General features: G+C 42.1%; 1 protein-coding gene across 1 annotated transcript in view; it reads right to left on the bottom strand.

Annotated features, from left to right (window-relative positions):
* Positions 1–18,350, bottom strand: part of LOC145410616 (sodium/glucose cotransporter 4-like) — a 64,553-nt gene extending 46,203 nt beyond the window's left edge. Inside the window, exons 1-2 of the mRNA XM_080280729.1 lie at positions 18,258–18,350; positions 12,492–12,563 (exon numbers count right to left, since the gene is read on the bottom strand). Of these exons, the coding sequence (XP_080136855.1) occupies positions 12,492–12,563; positions 18,258–18,350 (165 nt within the window). The remainder of the gene's footprint in view (positions 1–12,491; positions 12,564–18,257) is intronic.
* Positions 18,351–20,730: the final 2,380 nt, after the last annotated feature.

Genomic DNA, 20,730 nt, shown 5'->3' with positions numbered 1-20,730 from the left:
CTCTCTCTCTCTCTCTCTCTCTCAGTACAGACTTTTGTGTTTTCTATGTCAGCACATCAGTCAATTTGAAATGTCCTATATTTATTTGTATGTTGAGTCTATCCATATTTCTACCCATCAAATTATGCCAATCTACATACATACACATATATATATATATATATATATATATATATATATATAATGTGTATAGTTTAGTGAGTAATTATTGCACTCCAATCGGATTGAGCCGGTGAAGGTTTATATTCAAGGGGTAGTTGGGGTTGATTACTCATGTAATGCCACTCAGGGATGAGTGAGGCTGGTCACTCTCATCTTAAATGTCGGGACCAACTGCTTAGCCTCGGACTCCTACACTCCTCATGGGACAATGTAGGATTGGATGATGGATATACAGTAATCACTCCAATATCCGGATCAATAGAGCCATCGGTAGGTTCGGATATTGGTTTTGTCCGGATATTGGGCCCCAGCTTATGGACTTGTACTTACGGACCCTAACACAGAGAAACACCTATACAACTCCCTCCGGACATGCATAGCACCTATTTAACACCCAAATCACACCAATAAGGCACATAAATGACTGAAATAAATGCAATAGACACATAAAATGTGGGTTTAGAAGTATGTTCATACATTAATAAACATTCTGGTACTTATGGACTCTAACCGAACCTAACCTAACCGAACCTAACCGAACTCTGAAAAACACATTCCTACTGCACATGCATGAGGTAAGTTTAGTATGGAAAGAAGTACAGTATGACACTTTCTGGTAAGTATAGTATGGGAAAAAATACAATATGAAACATTCTGGTAAATATAGTATGGAAAATAGTACAACATGAAACATTTTGGCTACTTACAGCAAGTCCCTGGCCACCTCGATGAATAACCGCCTCCTCTCGGACTCTGACAGTAAGAACGATTTCCTGAAGCACTTGCACTACACTCTTCCTGAAGTCTTGCACTGAACTTAGTCACTAACACACAGAAGTCCGTTCTTTTCACAGTGTTCACTTTAGTCCAAATAATGTTCCATTAAATTTAAGTGTCGCACATTAACTTTTCCCAAGTTTTTTTAAGTTTCCAAAGCCAAAACAAAGAAGGTTAGTTACGTTAAATTTCTTTTCTACTTAGTCTTTTCTCCCAACTTGAAAACCTTAACACAACACACCGTTTTTTTCACTGCACAACACTCAAAATTCCCGTGTGGTCTAGTGGAGAAGTTCTTGCTGTTTATTCACTGTCAGAGCCCGAGAGTATCACTGGCAGGCGTCCAAGGGGTGCATCGGTGGGTAGTGGTGATGGCGTACCGACTACAGAAGACTCTGAAGACAGCCGCAAACTCACGTCGAGCGGTGACTCCACTGTAGCTGATGTGCTGGGCTGTGGCTCGGAGCATGAGGGCCTGTCTTGGGGAGGCAATGGAGTGGAACCAGGGCTTGGCACAGCGGGGGTCACGGGCCTGAAAAAACTGTCAATCGTTGACTGACGCAAGGACCGACGATTCTGGCGATTGATGATGCGCTGCCGGAAAGCACGCACTTCCTCCACGAGTCCCAAGGGCCCCATCTCCCTGTCGCAGTCCGGGTGTTCCAGGTAGTCTAGGACGAACTCTAGATGTTCCCGGAGTGCGCTCAGCTTGGGGATGGCTGGAGTAGTGTCCTGCATGGGCGGAGTCTGCATCATCATCGCCTTTCGTCGTCGGAATCTTCAAGTTCGGGACTGACACCAGCAACCGAAGACGCGATCTCGATATCAGACAACGTCTGATACCCAGGATCGCCCTCGGCTGTCGTCCAACCACTCACGAACATCGTCCACATCAACATCGCCGCCGTGCACGTAGCCGTGCATGGAAGTCATCCACGTCAAACCCTAGGAAATCGTACTCCACATCTGTTCCGAGAAGCAGACGAGACCAACCATTTTCAAGAGTTTTCACAGGGACTTCCTTCCATGCACTAGCCCAGTTGTACAGCGCAGACTTGATGTTGTAGCGGCGAAGGTTTTCCAAAGTCCGCTTGCCTCGAGTGTCACGTCCTTCCCTGCGCTCGTCCTCGTCCTCGAGAACCACCATCACCTCGTCCAGGAACTTCCGACGGTACAGGCGCTTTGTTGCCACGATCACTCCTTGGTCCATTGGTTGAATGAGAGCAGTCGTATTAGGTGGCAGAAACATGCACCTAATACGGCCATTCTCAGCAACCAAGTCCTTGTCGCACGGGTGGGCAGGTGCATTGTCGAGGAGAAGGAGAGCCTTTACCTGGTCGCGAGGAATTCCCAGTGTCTTCGTCTGGTAATGTATGACCTCCTTGTGAAGTGATGGTGAAACCAGTCTTTGAAAATCACAGCTGTGAACCATGCTTTCAAAGAATGGTACCCATACGACAGGAAGGACATCCATCACCCCACGAAGGCACCGAGGCTGCTTTGCACGGCCAACAATAACGGGCTTAAGCCGGTGCATGCCGTTAGCATTGGCACAACACAAAGCAGATATCCGTTCCTTAGAAAGCTTGCGGCCAGGTACACGCTTCTCCGTCTCATCGGCGAGAGTGTTCGTTGGCACCGAGCGATAGAATAGGCCAGTTTCGTCAGCGTTATAGACTTGACCGAGAGTGAGGCCCTCCCTGTCGATCAAGCCTTTCACCTTGTGCCGAAACTCGTCCACTCCATCCTCGTTAGCGTCCAATGCTTCGCCATGTGCTTTACGGTTAGTAAGGCCATGTCGCAACTTGAACGCGAAGAGCCAACCCTCGGATGCCTTGAAGTCTAGGGCGTCGTGAAGCCTTGCAAACTTCTCAGCAGCAGCCTTCAGCTCCGTTCCACGTACCATCACACCAGCTGCACGTTGCTGTCGATACCAAATCAACGTGGAGCGGTCGATCTCTGCATACTTGGGAGTAAACATAACCTTCCTCTCCACGTTGCGTTTGCTTCTCGACGAGAAGTCAGCCGTGTACTGCATGAGCTTGTCTCGGGAACGCTTGATATCAAACAAAGTCGACAGGCCAGGTTGAACTCGCGGAGAATGCGAGAGGAAGACCAACCCGCATCAACCCTTCTCCAATATCTCCCGTTTCTTCTCCAGAGTCAACACCACTCTCTTCCTTTTCTCAGGAGGCGGGGCCATCATCACACACACTAAGAGTAGGGCAGAGAGCAGCAGGAGGCCTTGCAGCAAGTACGGCACCACCACAAAAGCGAGCACGTGGGCAGCCATTACGAAGAGCGCAGGTCCAGTCGCGGTGAGAGACAGGCGGGAAGTGGGGAGGATGCAGCGGCGCTCTATCGGACGTCGGAGGAATGACGAACCAAAACAATGCTCTCACGCGGCGCGCGCGGCAAGTTCAAATTACGGACGGCAAAAAATCGGTTTTTTTTCCAATTTTTTTGGATTTTCGGACCATTTTGGGAATGTTTGATCCCAGGACGATAAGGTTCGGTTAGTGGGGATGTTCGGTTATTGGGCGTCCGGATATTAGAGTGATTACTGTATATATATATATATTATCACTACCTACCTATATGTCAACAAAGTATCTATCTACTTATTATACCTATTTATTTATATGGTCAGTTCACCCATAATGCACAGTCCCATAACACTGATCATATATAAGGTGTTCAGGTCCTTAAGACTACTGCAACACGTTTATATCCACCACAGCACAGACTATGGGTTTAAATAATGCATTGCCTTTCACTGCATGGACCTATCTCCCACACCACAGACCATATGACTGCCCAGAGGCTCACTAGTATGGAGTGAGGGTCATGGTGTGTGTGTGTGTGTGTGTGTGTGTGTGTGTGTGTGTGTGTGTGTGTGTTCTTACCTAATTGTTCCTACCTAATTGTATCTTTACAAGCATAAGTCAAGCTCGTAAAATCTCGTATATTAAACCATTTTTATCATACATGTATCCTTAAATTTATGAGTAGTTTTGGCACACACTATTCCATTCAGCTGTGCATTCCGCTGATCAGTTGCCCTACTGGGAAACTGAATTTCCTTCCGTCTCTGTCACCTCTCATTTTATGCACTTTTTTGCAGTGTCCTCTTGCTGATGCCTCCCCAAAGATCATATACTCATTGATGTCTATTTTCTCTTTCCCTGAGATGCATTTATTCATGTCTCCTCTTTTCTTTCTATCATGTAATGTTGGTATGTTCAGTTTTGCTCGTCTTTCTTCATAGCTTAAATCCTTTAACCTTGGTACCCATCTTGTTGCAGCCCTTTGTACTTTTTCAATCTTATCTATGTAATTTTTGAGATGAGGATTCGAAACCACTGATGCATATTCCAGGGTTGGTCTGATGAATGATGTTATTAGTTTTCTCAGCATGTCCTTATTTATATATATGAATGCTAATCTCATATTGGCATGAAGTGTGCATATTCCGTATGTTGTCATTGATGTGGTCAGTCGGAGATAGTCTGTTTCTGATAACCATTCCTAGGTCCTTCACCTCTTCTGATATGTGTAGGGTTGAATTTCCTAGCTTACAATCCCAATCTGGTCTTTTTCCACTTGTACCAAACTTAATCACGTGGCATTTATCCACACTGAATTCCATTTGCCATCTATTGCTTCATTCATGAAGCTTATTTAATTCTTCTTGTAGCTCTCTGCAAGAGTTTGTGTTTGTAGTTCTCCTTTGTATTTTTGCATCATCAGCAAACATATTTGTGAGTAACAAATGGAACGTGAATATAAGAGAGTATGGGTCAGTTGGCTCAAGGACTGTGTGGGTAAGACTGAAAGTTGGACTACAAATGTTGGCGATTGTGTACATGTATGCGCCAACGCAAGATCGTGCAAGCAGAATGAGAGAAAAGTTCTGGACAAATGTGGAAGCGTGCATGGAAAAGTTTGAAAGGAAAGAGGGAGTGTTTTTGATTGGTGATATGAATGGAAAAATAGGGAATGTGAAGGTGAGTGGAGTAGTTGGTGAGTGGGGTGTGCCTGCTGAGATAGATGAGAATGGCAGTGCTTAAGTGGACATTTATGCCGGGAGGGGGTCAGTGATAGCCAATTCCCTCTTCAGGCACAAAATGATCCACAGGTACACATGAGAAGGGTGGTTGGTGAACTGAATGAAAGGAGGGCAATGACTGATTATGTGTGTGTGGTTGAAAGGATGCGAAGCTGTGTAATGGATGAAAGAACATATAGAGGTTGGGGGAGTGGACTTACTGACCACAACTTAGTGGTGGTCAGAATCAAGGTACAAGTAAAATGGAGATATAGAAGAAGGGAAGGACGGGAGGAAGAAGTAAATGCAAGGAGAGTGGAAAGGTTACAAGAGGATAAGAAAGAGGCAGAATATAAGAGAGAAATGGAGGAACGATTGGGTAAATATGACTTGCAGCAGATGAGGGACATGGAAGGAGTGTGCAAGATATTCACAGAAGAAATATGTGCAGCATGTAAAGTAGTGTGTGGGGTGAAGAGAAGACGAAAGGGGGTGCAAGGAACAGCATGGTGGAATGAAGAGGTGAGACAGGCTGTGGCACAAAAGAAGAAAGCATATAATGAATGGATGAGAAATAGGGGTGTGGAAGAAGTTGAGAGACAGAAGAGAGAGTTATATGTAGAAAGGAAGAGAGAGGTGAAAAGATTTGTAAGAGAGAGTTAGAAGAAAGTGGATGAGGAATTTGGAAGGAATTTGAGTGTCAAGTGGAGGGAATGTAAGAAAGTGTTCTGGAAAGAGGTAAAGAGAGTCAGACAGGGTGGCAATGAAGTTAGTAGGGGAGTGAAAGATAAAAATGGTAGATTACTAGTTGATAAGGGAGAAAAAGTGAGCAGATGGAGAGAACACTATTTTTAATGAATTGTTGAACATAAAGAATGAAAGTAATGCGAGTATAAGTGGCTGGGGAACGGCTGGGAGAAGGAGGGAGGTGAGAAGACAGGAAGAAATCAGTAGGATGGAAGTTGTGGAAGCAATGAAGTCAAAATGAGGAAGGCTCCAGGAATTGATGGAGTGTGTGGTGAAATGCTGAAGCATGGGGGAGAGATAGTAGTAGAATGGATATGGAAGATGTGTAGATTGGCCTGGGAGGAGGGTAGAGTCCTAGAGGATTGGAAGTCTGGTTAATTATTCCCTTGTACAAAGGGAAACGAGAAAAAGAAGTAAGTGGTAATCATAAGGGGGCATTTGTCTTCTTAGTGTAATAGGAAAAGTATATGGTAAGATATTTATTGACAGAGTTAGGGAAATAACAGAGGAATTAGTTGGAGAAGAACAAGGAGGCTTTAGGAAGGGAAGAAGCTGTGTAGATCAGATATTCATTCTTAGATCTTTAGTGGAAAAGTTTCTAGAGAAGGGAAAGAAGTTGTATGCAGCCTTCATGGATTTGAAGAAAGCATATGCCAGGGTGGATGGACAAGGATTGTGGAAAGTATTAAGAATATAAGGAGTATATAGGAAGTTGTTGAATGCTGTGAAGAGTATGTATAAGGGTGCTAACAGACTAGTACAATTTTCAGAGAAGGTGGCTATTTAAGCTGAATGAGGCATTTTGAGGGAAAAGCAAATAACATACCTTTTCTTATGGATTTTGGGGTGGTGAATACGACTAGGGGTGTTGCTAAGCTATATTTTATCATTTAAGTGGTCAAAACTGAGGTCAAAGGTTATTTGGTGCATTGTGGTTTTCCTCATTTTTTGGATTTGGCACCGCAAAAATTGACATAACTCCCTCAATAATGCGGGTAGAGAACTCAGCTGTGGCTCATATTGTAGCTTAGGATCGTTTCTATGAGATACTATGACCATAATTTTATTGATTTTACTCCATAACATGGGTACTTCGGGTGAAAAAGTCACGTAACCCCCCGGAACCCTAAATTTGGTCCCTTTTTCATTTGACTCCCAATAAATAAATAACCTGATGAGATGCTGCCTTTGTCCTAGACTTATTTGAAAAATTAATGTTGTAGGTAGTTTTTGAAAAAAAAAAAAAAAAAAAACGACTGACGATATCCGATACAGGGACTGAGATACACAGAGTCAAACTTGGGGCCTTTTCCAAACTTCCCGGAAATCGACCAGCAAATGCTTCTAGTAAAGTAAGTACTCCAATTGGTAGCATATCCTATACTGTATATCTCTTTATTTATTTATCAATATTTATTTATTAATATCCATAATCTACTTATTTATATTTATTTATTTTGGTCCCATGACATTTTTTTTTTCAACATGAACAAAACAAACGCATACAACTAGATAGCGCGCAGGTCAAGCAAATGAACTGTGTCGATTGGCACGGGGATTGTATGTCCGAAGAATGAGAACAGCCAGGCGTTGACATGGAATACAAAGTAAAGTATTTACACTGTGAAAAGTAGCATATACACTGGAAAACACAAATGACAACTGATATTCAACAATCCCCCTGGCAGCCCTGATCCCTGGCCAAGGCCGTGACGGGAATTATTAAATTTCCACGGACACAGTGCTATTCTTACAAATGTTAAATTTCTTTATTTTCATCAACTGAAAACAGGTTAGCCTTCCAATAATTTGTTACATATTAACAGCATTACTTTATGACAGCAAATGTATGTAATGTCTGCAATGTATCTCACCCTCATTACATCTGCAAGCAGCCATGCAAAGAAGGTTTGCCCTTTTGCATGAACAATTATGAAAGTTGCAGCCCTTGGTGCATCCACAAAACACGATGTTTTTGCATGCTTTCGGAATGGGAGATAGTGTGGTCAGAACTGGCCTGTTATCCATCAATATTCTCCCAGCCACTGGTAGTTGGCAATGACGGTGTAGGGGTGGGAACATGCGCTTGTCGCCATATGAAGCATTGAATATTGGCCCTTTGAATGTGAAACATTGCAGCATCACTAGTAGGAGGTAGCAACTCTGGCGATTTCAGCTTGGAGAACTGGTACACACGACCCTTATCACATGTGTCATCTGGGACTTTGCAGATGAACTGCTCTGCCTTACGAAGCCATTCATCTGAGGTGGGCCAGGGTATTCCTCAGCTCCTGCAGCAGGTTCTGGTTCTCCAGAAACAGTCCAAGCTGACCTCTTAGAATGACCCATGAAGTAGGACGCAGTGTCACACCCAGTTATTGCGTGGTAGACAAGAAGTTCCTCGAGTGTTTGTTGCTCAAATGCTAGTGATTTATGAACCTCGTGAATGGGGATGTGCTTAGTTTTTTTTTAAGTTCCAGCTTTCAACAAGAGGGTTTCGCACTTCATTCTGTGATTAATCACCAACCGAAGAACAACAACGTCGGTGTCAAGTGCAGACACAACGATATGCCTAGCAGGGGTACTAATGCAGTGCAGAATCAAACTCGTATCTGCCTCCTCATGGTCAGACCTCAACTTTTCGGTATCCATCTGAGGGTCATCTGTCTTAACCTCTAACCCCAATCCACTAGCAACAACCATGACCTTCTCTGGTGGAGCTAATAAAAGCAGCTCATCGGACAGAAAGGCAGACAGATCCTTCTTGTTGTATGACAATGCCAGGATATCAGTCCACTTGGATGGCAGTGGAACCCCTCGGTTTTCCATCAAACGTCAAATGGGACGTGAGGTTTTCTTTCGTCTTTCTCTAGTTCCCTCTCTGACTGACGTGCCAGTGTCCCTGTATTGGTCAAATGTAACATCAGTGCGGTCGAATCGTTTGCCGATTTTTAGAATGTGGTCAACAAACCTATCAGCATAATCTGCAAATGTCTTTGCCCCGCTTGGTTTACCAAAGGACACAACAGTGACCTGGCCGTCTATGACAAGACATGTGCTCTCACCATCCAGTAGTTCAAGATTAGCTGGGCATTTCACATTCTTGGTAAGGGCATCCACATATACCGACTTCGTCCCGGACCTCACTGAACCATCAGCTTCAGCAGTACTGATGGGAACTCCGGTCAGTTCGTGGCTCAGTACATCGTCCAGATCAGGTGATCTCCCTGCCTGGTACGTCGTTATCAGTTGCTGGGAAATCTGCCTATCTGCTTTGATCACAGCTGTCTTCCCCTTTCCTCTCTCCGCTCTGACATCGTAAAATTATGCAAAAGTTATTACCTTTGTTTTATGCATTTTATCTCTCAAGCTCACATCCTTGTCGATATGTCGTTTCTTAACAAAGTCATCTAACATTGCCTGTCCCAGATCCTCGGCCTTTAAGAGCAATTCCTGAATTTCTGACGTACATTAATTTATATGTAAATTAATCTGTATGTTACAGATCTGAAGGAGCTGACTAGTTACGTATCTTGTTCAGTAAAACTAAATGACCTTTGACCTCAAGTATGGCCCTTTAAAATTTTAAAATTAATTATTTGCTCCGTTACTGGCTTCTTGGATCCCATACCAGTTTAGAAAACCTCCCTGTTTGTTCCAAGCTCTCCAAGAACTGTTAACAGTGGAAAAAGTGCATTATCAGAAGCAATTTTCAGTCTATTTTATGGAAGTCTGGAAAAGGTCCCAAGTTTGATCCTTTGTATCTCAGTCCCTATATGGGATATCAGTCCGTTTTTTTTTTTTTTTCCAAAAACTTCCCATAACATTAATCATTCAAATGAGTCTAAGACGAAGGCAGCATCTCATCAGGTTATTTCTTTATTGGAAGTCAAATGAAAAAAGTGACCAAATATAAGATTCATGGGTGTCATCGACTTTTTCACCCCAAGCACTCATGTTATGGAATAAAATCAACAAGTGGTCAGGGCATCTCGTAAAGGAGATCCTAAGCTACAATATGAACCACAGCTGAGTTCTCTACCTGCATTACTGAGGGAGTTATATTAATTTTTGCGATGCCAAATCCTAAAAATGAGGAAAACCACAATGCACCAAATAACCTTTGACCTCAATTTTGACCACTTAAAATGGCAAAATATCGCTTAGCAACACCCCTAGTCGTCTTCACCACCACCATATCCATTAGAAAAGGTATGTTGTTTGCTTTTCTCCCAAAATACCTCATTCAAGCACAATTTTAGGAAACTGTACTAGACTATAAGACTGTAAAGCGTGAGGACAGTGAACTGAGTGAGTTTTTCTATCTGAAGGTTGGGTTGAAACAGGGATGTGTCATGTCTCCATAGCTGTTCAGTCTGTATATGGAAGGGGTTATAAAAGAGAGACAAGGTAGGGCAGTGGATGTTGGAGTGGCCCTAATGAGAGAGGGCAGTGTTTGGAAACTCCCTGTACTGCTGTTTGCAGATGATACTGTGTTGTTAAGTGAAGACGAAGGGGAGCTTCAAGGCTCAGTGGATGAGCTTGGGAGAGTATGTAAGAAACGGAATCTAAAAGTGAATGTAGGGAAGAGTAAAGTTATGGTCTTCGAGAGAGGTGTAGTCAGTGAATGTACAGTGAGGTTGGATGATGAGGAAATGGAAAATGTGAGTACGTTTAAGTACTTGGGTAGTGTCATGAGTAAGGATGGAAGTTTGGAGGGTGAAGTGCTTGAAAGGGTACAACAAGGAAGAAAGGTTGCTGGTTCCTTGAAGGCAGTGATAAGAAACAGGGAAGTGAGCATGGAAGTGAAAAACTTATTACATGACAGTATTTTAATACCAACTCTAACGTATGGAAGTGAAGCTTGGACGTTGTTGGAGAGACACAAGTCAGGAGTGAAAGCAGTGGAAATGAATTATTTGAGAGGAGCCTGTGGAGTCACATGGAGAGACAGACTGACAAATGAGGAAGTGAAGGAGTGTTGTGGTGTGGATGTGGATGTGATAGGAAGCATTAGGAGAAACACACTGAAGTGGTTTGGTCATATGGAGAGGATGGAGAGTGAGAGGCTGACGAGGAGAGTGTATGTGAGTGAGGTGGAGGGGGAGAGAGAGAGGGGAAGGCCAAGGATGAGATGGAGGGATGGAGTGGAGAGGTATATGAGAGAGGGGGTGTGAATTGGGAGCAAGGGAGTGAAATGGCGGGGGACAGGGTGACGTGGAGGCGATTTGTTTGTGGCCACCCCGTATGGAATTAAGGCGTATGGCAATAGACAGAGATTGATAGTATTTCCAATGTTCTTATCTACATCATTCATTACACTAAAAACATAACTGTTGTCAGCACTGAGCTCTGTGAAACTCCGCTAGTCACTTCCCTCCATGATAAGTAATTTCCCCTTAATACAATTCTCATTCCCGTTTCTCTGAGAAAATCCTGCATCCAACAGAACAAGTTGCCTTGGATTCTTCCTTGATGGTATAGTTTCCATAAAAGTCTTTGGTGCGGTACTTTGTCAAATGCTTTCTTGAAATCTAGATACATAGGCCTACTATCCACCCATCCTTCTCTTTTCTATTTCTGCAACTCTGTCATAGTAGCTTAATAAATCAGTAACACATGATTTTCCCTTTCTGAAACCGAACTGCCTTTCCGTTTTTTGTGCGTTTTTTTTCAGATGGTTTACCCAAACTTTTCTTATCAGCTTTTCTAGTATCTTACTTACAACACTGGTCAGTGATACTGGTCGGTAGTTGAGTGGATTCTGTCTATTCCCTTTCTTGAATAAGGGAACAGTGTTTGCTTTCTTCCAAATATCAGGTAGTTTACCTTGACCTATAGATTCCTTGAATATAAAATATAATGGTCTGCTTAACTCTTTTGCACATTCATGTAGCACCCAACCTGAAATTTCATCAGGACCATTTGCTTTTCCTCTGTCTAATTTACTTAACTCTTCCTGTGCTTCTTTTTTTGAAATTTGTATATCTGCTAATATGTGCAGGCATGCATGTTCCATATCATCTATCTCAAAATTATTTTCTTCTGTAAAAACTGATTGGAATCTTTTATTTAGTACTTTCCAAAAATCTTTTTCTTGTGTGTGTGTGTGTGTGTGTGAGAGAGAGAGAGAGAGAGAGAGAGAGAGAGAGAGAGAGAGAGAGAGAGAGAGAGAGAGAGAGAGAGAGAGAGAGAGAGCTTTGTGGCTACTGCTAGGCGGAGGGCTGTGTGCTTCACTCGCAGCAACTCTGGAACTCAATTATACCTATCTTTATATACATACCATATTTATACACCTACTATCCATCACTACACCTGCCCTCTGTCTACCCACTCTATTTTTTTAAATGCAATGAAGAAGGAACTAAAGACTAGAAGTCCACAAACTTGTTCCCTCAAAAAAAAAAAAAAAAAAAAAAAAAAAAAAAAAAAAAGTTCCAGAATTAAGGGCTTGGAGTACTGTTTAACTTTTGCATTACTGTAGAACTGGACATAAGGGGAGTGTGATGCAAGACGGGTGCTACCTGTTTGCTGTAATGGAGTAGGGATGAAGGCAGACAGTTAAGAAGTGCAGTGACCACCGCCGTAGCGATATAAGAAACATAAAGATGCAACCCTGCAGCAAAGAGAGAAAAGATTGATCGGAGTCAGTAGGAGGAGGAGAGTAAATGGGACAAAAAGGCTTCGACTCCACCCTGTTGAGAAGAGCCGTATGTAGAGATCCCCCCCCCCCTTTCCACGGTGGTAGCCTACTCACGGGTATCCAGTGCATGCTGCGGGAGGCCAGGAAGTACCCAGACACACTTCCTCGCTTCGACCGCCATGATGACTGAAAATAGAAGGGTAGATTAGATTGTTAGGTTGGGACTGATTAGATTACGACAGATTTTGTTTGGTTTGTTTAACTTTGGCTGAATTTGGTTCGGTCAGCTTTTAACTGGTTAAGTGAAAGTATGTAAGGGGTAGACGAGTTAGAATAAATTTTGCCGAGAAAGCTTTAAAAGTATTAACAGCCCTAATGGATTTCGACTATTATTATTATTATTATTATTTTTTTTTAATGCCATTCATGCGATTTTGAGTTTCTAGGGTAGGCCCCCTTAATCTTCGATATTGGGGGTCACGGTGGGATTATTATTATTATTATTATTATTATTATTATCCATCCATCATCCAATCCTACATTGCCCCATGAGGAGCGTGGGAGCCCGGGGCTAGGCAGTTGGTCCCTACATTTAAGATGAGTGACCAGCCTCACTCATCCCTGAGTGGCATTACAGGAACAATCAACCCCAACCACCCCTTGGATATAAACCTTCACCGGCTCAATCCGACTGGAGCGCAATTATTACCCACTAAACCACCAGGTGCCAAAATTTGGTTATATGGTTACCACCCAGCGTAGTAAATAGTTTCCTGGTGTACAGGAAACCATTTGGCTTGTCACTCCGCGTCGAGTTACCCACAGGCAGAAGGAAGAGGAAAGACTGAAGGCAAGAAAGACTGAAGAGGGAGTGTAAAGTTACCCGTAGGCAGAAGGACAAGCAAAGAATGAAGGAATGGAAGACAGAAGAGGATGGAAGGAAAGAAAGATGGAGGAGAGGAAAGGGCAGACACCTGACAGCAGCACTACATCGAGTGAGTGGATGGTAAGCGCCCCCACCTACCACATTATTATTATTAATTAATTTTTTTGAGGGGGGAGGGACGGCTGGAAATTGGTCATTTACAACGGAATGGTGCAGGAAATCGCATATTACTAAGAAACCATAGAAACCTAACTGTGAAGGGAGTTCTACCTTCCCATAAACCTCGTGGTTCATTAACCACCTAACTTCACAAACGAAGCTCAAACCTAAATGTGGGACAGGGACACTTCGTCTGAACACTGCTGAACAGGGAACTTGGTCAATATTGATTTCACAGACGTCTATACTTCGGCGGTTTTCTCATATCATCGGACTTTTTGTCATGTGTGGGTTGATTTAATGCGGAAGATTGTCGGAAACGTGTTTATAGATATTAAACAAGCGACATTAAAACAAAACCAAAGGGGATAATGACGTACTTGGCATTACGTGTACCTTCTCCATAGCAACAGTAAATGGCGCCCATCCCTCACCAAAAACACTTTGCTACCATCACTATATATCATACCCGGAGACAGAGGAGGTTAGTTTAATATCTAAAAACACGATTCCGACAACCTGCAGCTTCAAATAAATCCACACAGGATTAAAAACAAGTTGGTGGGAAGGAAAACCACTGAAAATGCGGAGCCCGTAAATACTGACGAACCTAACACTGTTTGGCTGCACCCAACTATGCTCTTTCTCCCTTCACGTAGATTCTTTTGGAGCTTATTTGATGTAGTTCAGCAGCAGAATAAGCCAATGCTACAATTCAACATCCTTTCCATAGCACCATAATCTGGTGTTCTCTTACTACAGCTCAGCATTCAGGATGGAGGGTAATTTTGGGCCATATTAAAGTAAAAACAGTAGACTAACTTTGTAGACACTGAAACTGTACATAAATAACATACAAGAGAATAACTGGGTGTAATGCTCAATATACAGGGTGGTTTATGTATAATGCTCCTCTCTGCCGGGCGATTTCTCGTGTGTAGGTGGGACGGCCCAGTCACTGTTACCTGTGTTTGCTCTACATTTACCAACTTCCTACTCCCTCTGCCACAGCCACGCCCACGTCGCCAGATTGAGCCATTCCCACACCAAAGAAGTTTCTAGTGGGGCGCTATTCATGTACTATCCTCTGAATCAGGCTTTTTTTTTTGGGGGGGTGGGGGAATAATCGCCAGTATCTGGCAGACCAATGATTACTTAGGAATAAAGAACATTTTTATTTTTCCTTGCTTTAGTGACCAGGATTATATGCTATTTCATTTACATATGTTGACCGTGATTAAAACATGCTAGTGCGTTTTGATTGATGGTTTAAATGGACTGTGGTAATTCTACTAGGAATATTCCCCCCCCCCCTTCTCCAGAGTGTTGAATTCGGCCCTGTATGTCGTTGAGGCCTTGAATCCGGTGACGTATATTTTTGATGTCATTCTTCATTCGCTCTATCAAACTATCTATCTGTCCACCTAACCATGACCAAGCGCATTAATCCTAGAGGGGTCGCCATGAGCAATTCACCTCCATTTGACCGTCCTCCACCATCAGGCTGCCCTACCACCAACCACACCAACCTCACTCATATACTGTACCTCTCCACCTCATCATCCCTTTCTCCCCCTCCACATCACTTATGTACACTCTCTCAGTCAGTCTCTCATCATCAATTGTCTCTACATGCCTACACCATCTCATGGGATCACTCAGAATGCGATCCTTCATCTTCACCTCAGTAATCTTTTTGAATCTTCTACAGTAACTCTCTCTCTCTCTCTCTCTCTCGTTACCTTACCTCCCTCTTACCTTCACCTCACTGCTAAGCTCTCTCTTCCCATTATCTTGCCTTATCACTTGCTAAGCGTAGGCTACACGGATTTTCCCAGTTAATTTTTCATCATCAATCTTGATAAACGACTGTGTGTGTGTGTGTGTGTGTGTGTGTGTGTGTGTGTGTGTGTGTCTGTGTGTGTGTGTGTGTGTGTGAAATCGTTACCATGAATGTCTGACTGAATGATACATGGGTTCTTGCAAATCTGCCAAATATTCACAAAGCTGGGCATAGTAATCAACCAACGAGCTCAAGGACGCCTGGTTTTCTAGTGGACTGAGGTGTTCCTATACGAAAGATGGTTAAAATTTACCTGTCCTGTCCATATAATGCCGCTCAGGTGAACATCGACTGGTCACCCTCACCTAAGATGTCAAAATAGGTAGAAGGAAGGATGAGTGGAAGTTGCTCATATGGTTTAAGTTATTCCATATTTTGATGTCTGAGTAATTTTGTTCCTATACTCTGTTCACTTTAACTAGGCGCAAACTGCCATCCCTCCATCTTCAGGGCTGAACTGTAACAAATTAAGACTAGAGTATGGTGCTAATCACGAAGAAGTACGCTGTAAAGATGTCGCATCGTAGTACTGTCTTCTTCTGCCACTGAGCTGGGGGAATTACACTGCAAAAAGGCGAACATTTCCGCCTAGTTATAATGACTGAGCCATAGGTTGGCCGGACTGTGCCACAAGAGGAACACCTTGCGTTACATCGTCCCACTGTAGTAATAAAAAGGTTATCGTAGTGAAGGGATTATCGCTATCTGAGTGCTCCGTCTGAATGATGTGATGATGATGCTTATCATCATCATTATTATTATTATTATTATTATTACTACTACTACTATTATTACTGATACTACCATTATTATCATCATCATTATTACTGCTACTACTACTATTACTACCGTCATCATCATTATTGTATCAATAATACCATTATTACTACTACTACCGTACTACTAACTACTACTGTCATCATTATCATTATCACTGGGCTTAAAAATATCATTATCATTATTATTAGTATTATTATCATTTTCCTACCCACACATGTTTATTCAGCTTAGGGAACTTTTCGAATTGGAGAAGTCTGACTCAAATATAGCCTTCAGTAATCCTTCCACCACCAGAGATCTTTCCAAAGTTGAACCACATCGTGTTGAAATAACTAGAATAAATAATTATGACAAATCCTCAAACTGAAGATGTTCAGCTGGGCGTACGGTACATCTCGCAACATCCTATCATTATATTAACACATTCAGTCCGATGGCGGTTTGAAATAACCCAGGTTTGAAAAGTCCAGCCCAAGTTTGAAAAGTCTAGTCCAGGTTTGAAAAGTCCAGCCCAGGTTTGAAAAGTCTAGCCCAGGTTTAAAAAGTCTAGCCCAGGTTTGAAAAGTCTAGCCCCGGTTTAAAAAGTCTAGCCAAGTATAAAAAGGCCACCCCATGTTTGTCCAACCAGGAGTGCATGGAGCCTCAGCGTGGGGTGCATAAACGGTCCCTAAGATGCAATAATATTTTACTCCTTGACAGTACCTGATCATCTGTAATTTGATATCTACTCTTGCTAACCAGGGATCATTTATGCTTCCATATCTAATTTTATCATATCCTTTATATATCTTGCTAGCAAGTGATCATTTGTAAATCTATATCTAATTAAATCATACTCTTTTAGTTCCTTTCTAGCAACTGATCCTCTATAATCCTGTATCTAATTTCACCATAGTTTTATTCCTTGCTAGCAACTGAACATCTATAATTCTATATCTATTTTCATTATATTTTGTTTCTAGTGTGAAAGTTCTAAGGGAGCATACACTTGCTTCTATACAGCTGCTTAAGAACAAAATGCAAAACCAGAAGTCCCACGGATCTTTATCCTCCTAAGTAATTCACATATGTTATTAACTTCAGCTAAATGGAGAACTTATTTGTTTGAACTTCTGAATATAAACAGGCTTTCGTTACACTGATATGGAGCAACGTGTAAATTCAGTATATTCTGGACGACAGTTTAATAGTTTCGTACAGTGCATAAAAAATCTTATGAGATGGGGGTGCGTAGGCTGGGATATATTTGGTTTAGACGGGTGCACAAAGCGAATAAAGCTTATACAGCCTTAATACTGTATATCCTGAGATGAATATAATTGCTTCGCGCTCTTCACACTAAACATTGTCAAACATGGACGAAGCTTTGTGATGTATGGACCAGCCAGTGATTAGGTGTAAATGGTACTCTTGATACTGCTAATGGTATCAATTACACAGAACAGCATATGATACAGGGTGTTATTGTTACTCTTAATTACGAGCTGAACACTCTCCGACTCAGCTAAATGTGATCGTCTGACGCGTTAATGGCAGGAAAATGAACACAACTTTGCTCGTATGACTCACCTAAACATAATCGATTGGCGTTAGAGTACACTGCTAGAGTTGTCCCGATATGAAAGGGTTGGTGGTAGTATTACGACTCAGTATTTTATGACACTCCCAGTTGGATTAAATCGCTTAGTGGTATAATAATACGAGAGGACGCTACCACGAGAACACCATAATAATCATCATCATCATCATCATTATTATCATAATCATCCTGACCTCTTTTCCCAGTTGAGATGAAGTAGGGTTCACAAAGCAAGGAGAGAGAAACCATGATAGAAGGAGAACTATCAAAAGATTTCCCAATAAAATGAAACGTTAATACACTCACAATCAACCGTTAATATACTCAAATCAAACGTTTACACACACAATCAACCGTTAATATAGTCAAATCAAACGTTAATACACACAATCAACCTTTATATACTCAAATCAAACGTTAATACACACAATCAACCGTTAATATACTCAAATCAAACGTTAATACACACAATCAACCGTAAATATGCTTAAATCAAACGTTAACACACACAATCAACCGTTAAGACTCAAATCAAACGTTAATACACACAATCAACCGTTAATATACTCAAATCAAACGTTAATATACACAATCAACCGTAAATATGCTTAAATCAAAGGTTAATATACTCACAATCAACCCAACGGCCAGGACGATGACGAAGTAGAGGACGAGGACGATAATGTCTGCAGTGTTCAGTCGGATGCCGTGTTCGGAGTCCGCCATCTTGCTCCTTGCTTCTTCCACTTCGTCTTTTCTAGTAACTTTTGGTCTTTTCTTCTGGCTCTCCTATTATTCTTCGTCTTTTTATGTGTAATTTTTGGTCCTTTGCTGTCGTTTGCTTTCTTCTTTGTAATTTTCGAGTTTTCTTTGTATTTTTAATAACTTTCGGATCCTTATTGTGGTTTTCTTCTGGTTACTGTTCTTCTTCAGTAACTTCCTCTTTTGGTTTTTGTGATATTAGTCTACTTTTTCGGTTTCTTTTTCTTGTCTTCGTCTTATTTGTCGTGGTTCCTTCCTATTAGTTGTTTTTCTCCGATTCCTTTGCTTAATATTTTTATTTCTTTATCCTCTTAGTTGTGATGTTCTTATTTCTTCATCTCAGCAGCGATTCTCTCCTTCATTATTCTGGTTTCGGTTCTCTTCCTCTTCTTTGTTTACGTTCTCTTCCCACTCGTTTTGGCGCGATTATCTTTTATCAGTTTTCCGGTCGGTGTTAACTTATTGTCACTTAGTCTTGTTTGATTTCTCGCATATTTGACTGCCTGGGTTTCTGTATCCGTTCCCTTTCTTTTTTCTTTTCTTTTTTTTACCTGGTTTCTTGTCGGTATTTTGTTTTCCCCTTTAAACTTAGGTACTACCATCCACTTTGCTGTGCGTGTGTGTTTGTGTGTGTGTTGGCGTTTATATAAGTTAGTGAGTGGCTTTAGTAGTCTGCAGATATATAGCTATTGCTTAGCTGGATTCTGGGGGGTGATTACTTATTGTGAAAGTTTATATATACTGCAAATGTCGAGGTTTTTATTTATAGATTTTGTTTAATTTTCGTCATCTGCAGTTTAGTGTCATTGGTCTGTCTGTTTTGGTTTATGAATGTTTCAACGTTTTCCCATTTTTCTCCGACCTCTCCCTATACTCTTCTTTGCCCTCTACATCTGCTTTTCTTTGACCCCTGCGTGCTTTTCTTTGTCTCCTTTGGGTGCTTTCCTATGACCTTTGTATATGTTCTTCCTTGCCTCCTTCCTACGCTCTTCTGTGACTTCTTTATATGCTCTTCTTTGTCTCCTTTCTACGCTCTTCACTGACTCCTTTGTAGGATTTTCTTTGCCTCCTTTGTATTCTCTTCAGGGACTTCTTTGCACGCCTTTCTTTGCCTCCTTTCTGTGCTGTTGTGACTTGTATGTTTTTCTTTGTCTCCTCTCGTAATCTGTGGCCTCTTCCTATCTTCTGTGACCTCCCTCTACAGTCTTTAATGCCCTTCTGTGCCTTATTTGTTTCTGGGATCCACCTAGCTGAGGAAGGGATCACGTCCAGCCACTGTGGAGGTGTGGAAGGGACTGACGGAACCAGGGATGTTCTGCCCAGAGACCCAATATATCGTACCGTAGCATGAAAATTATCGTATCTTACCCTAAAATTATCGTACAGGTAAATTTTCAATTAAAACAAGTTACCAGACGAGATGGTGTGTAAAAAAAGTATGATGAAATGGTAAATGTAGACGGGGCATCATGAGCTTGACTGAGTCAATCCAGGAGAATCACAATTAGGTGAATACAAACTAGTAATTAAGACGGTACATTACTTTTGCCTTCCTTACATTCACGTTTCCCGGTAAGAAATTAAGAATATCCTACAAAGCTTTATGTATACCAGCATGTCAACTGTACTTACGACTTTACTGAAGTCCTATACAAAGTTGCAGAGTGGGTAGTGGGTACAGCAGCACTACAGCTTGGCCAGGGCATTGAACCAGACCACTACCAAGCACCAAGTAAAGTTTGAACTTCTAAGTCCTTGACATTTATGGGGTCGGCCGGGCTTGGCCCTGACCTCCCATGGGACTGGGAGGGGAAAGGAATTTCGTGAGTGATTCATGGGAAGCGTGGGTTACTGGGGTGTGGGCACAATGAACCGTGTGGCGGGAATAGTGAGTGTTGTTAACCTGCAGTATATATATAAAAAAAAAAAAAAATCTAGGGAAGCTGAAATAGACAAAAATTATCGTATTTTTTTAATGTGATATCGTACATCGTACAGGCATCCCAAATTATAGTACAAATACGATAATTATCGTACGTAGAACATACCTGGACGGAACACATGCCGAGCTTTGGTATCGGGGTGGCCCTAATCCACACACACACACACACACACACACACCGTTCTCCCTTCCTATTCGCGCCTTGTGTGTGTGTGTGTGTGTGTGTGTGTGTGTGTGTCTACCTCCCCCCCCCCTCTCTCTGTAAGGTGTGCCGGCGAGGCGATAATGCAAGGCTTCTTATCACTCACGTCACACAAATATTTGGGATAATTATGGTTCTCTCTCTCTCTCTTTCTCTCTCTCTCTCTCTCCGATTTCTACGGCAATAACACTGTATTATCA

Source organism: Coenobita brevimanus, chromosome 86 (genome assembly GCF_032717465.1).
Source record: "Coenobita brevimanus isolate Jiangsu-jjx chromosome 86, ASM3271746v2, whole genome shotgun sequence".
NCBI classification, from domain to species: Eukaryota; Metazoa; Arthropoda; class Malacostraca; order Decapoda; family Coenobitidae; genus Coenobita; species Coenobita brevimanus.
The sequence above is the reverse complement of the archived record's forward strand: the minus strand, read 5'-3'. Positions and strand labels throughout refer to the sequence as shown.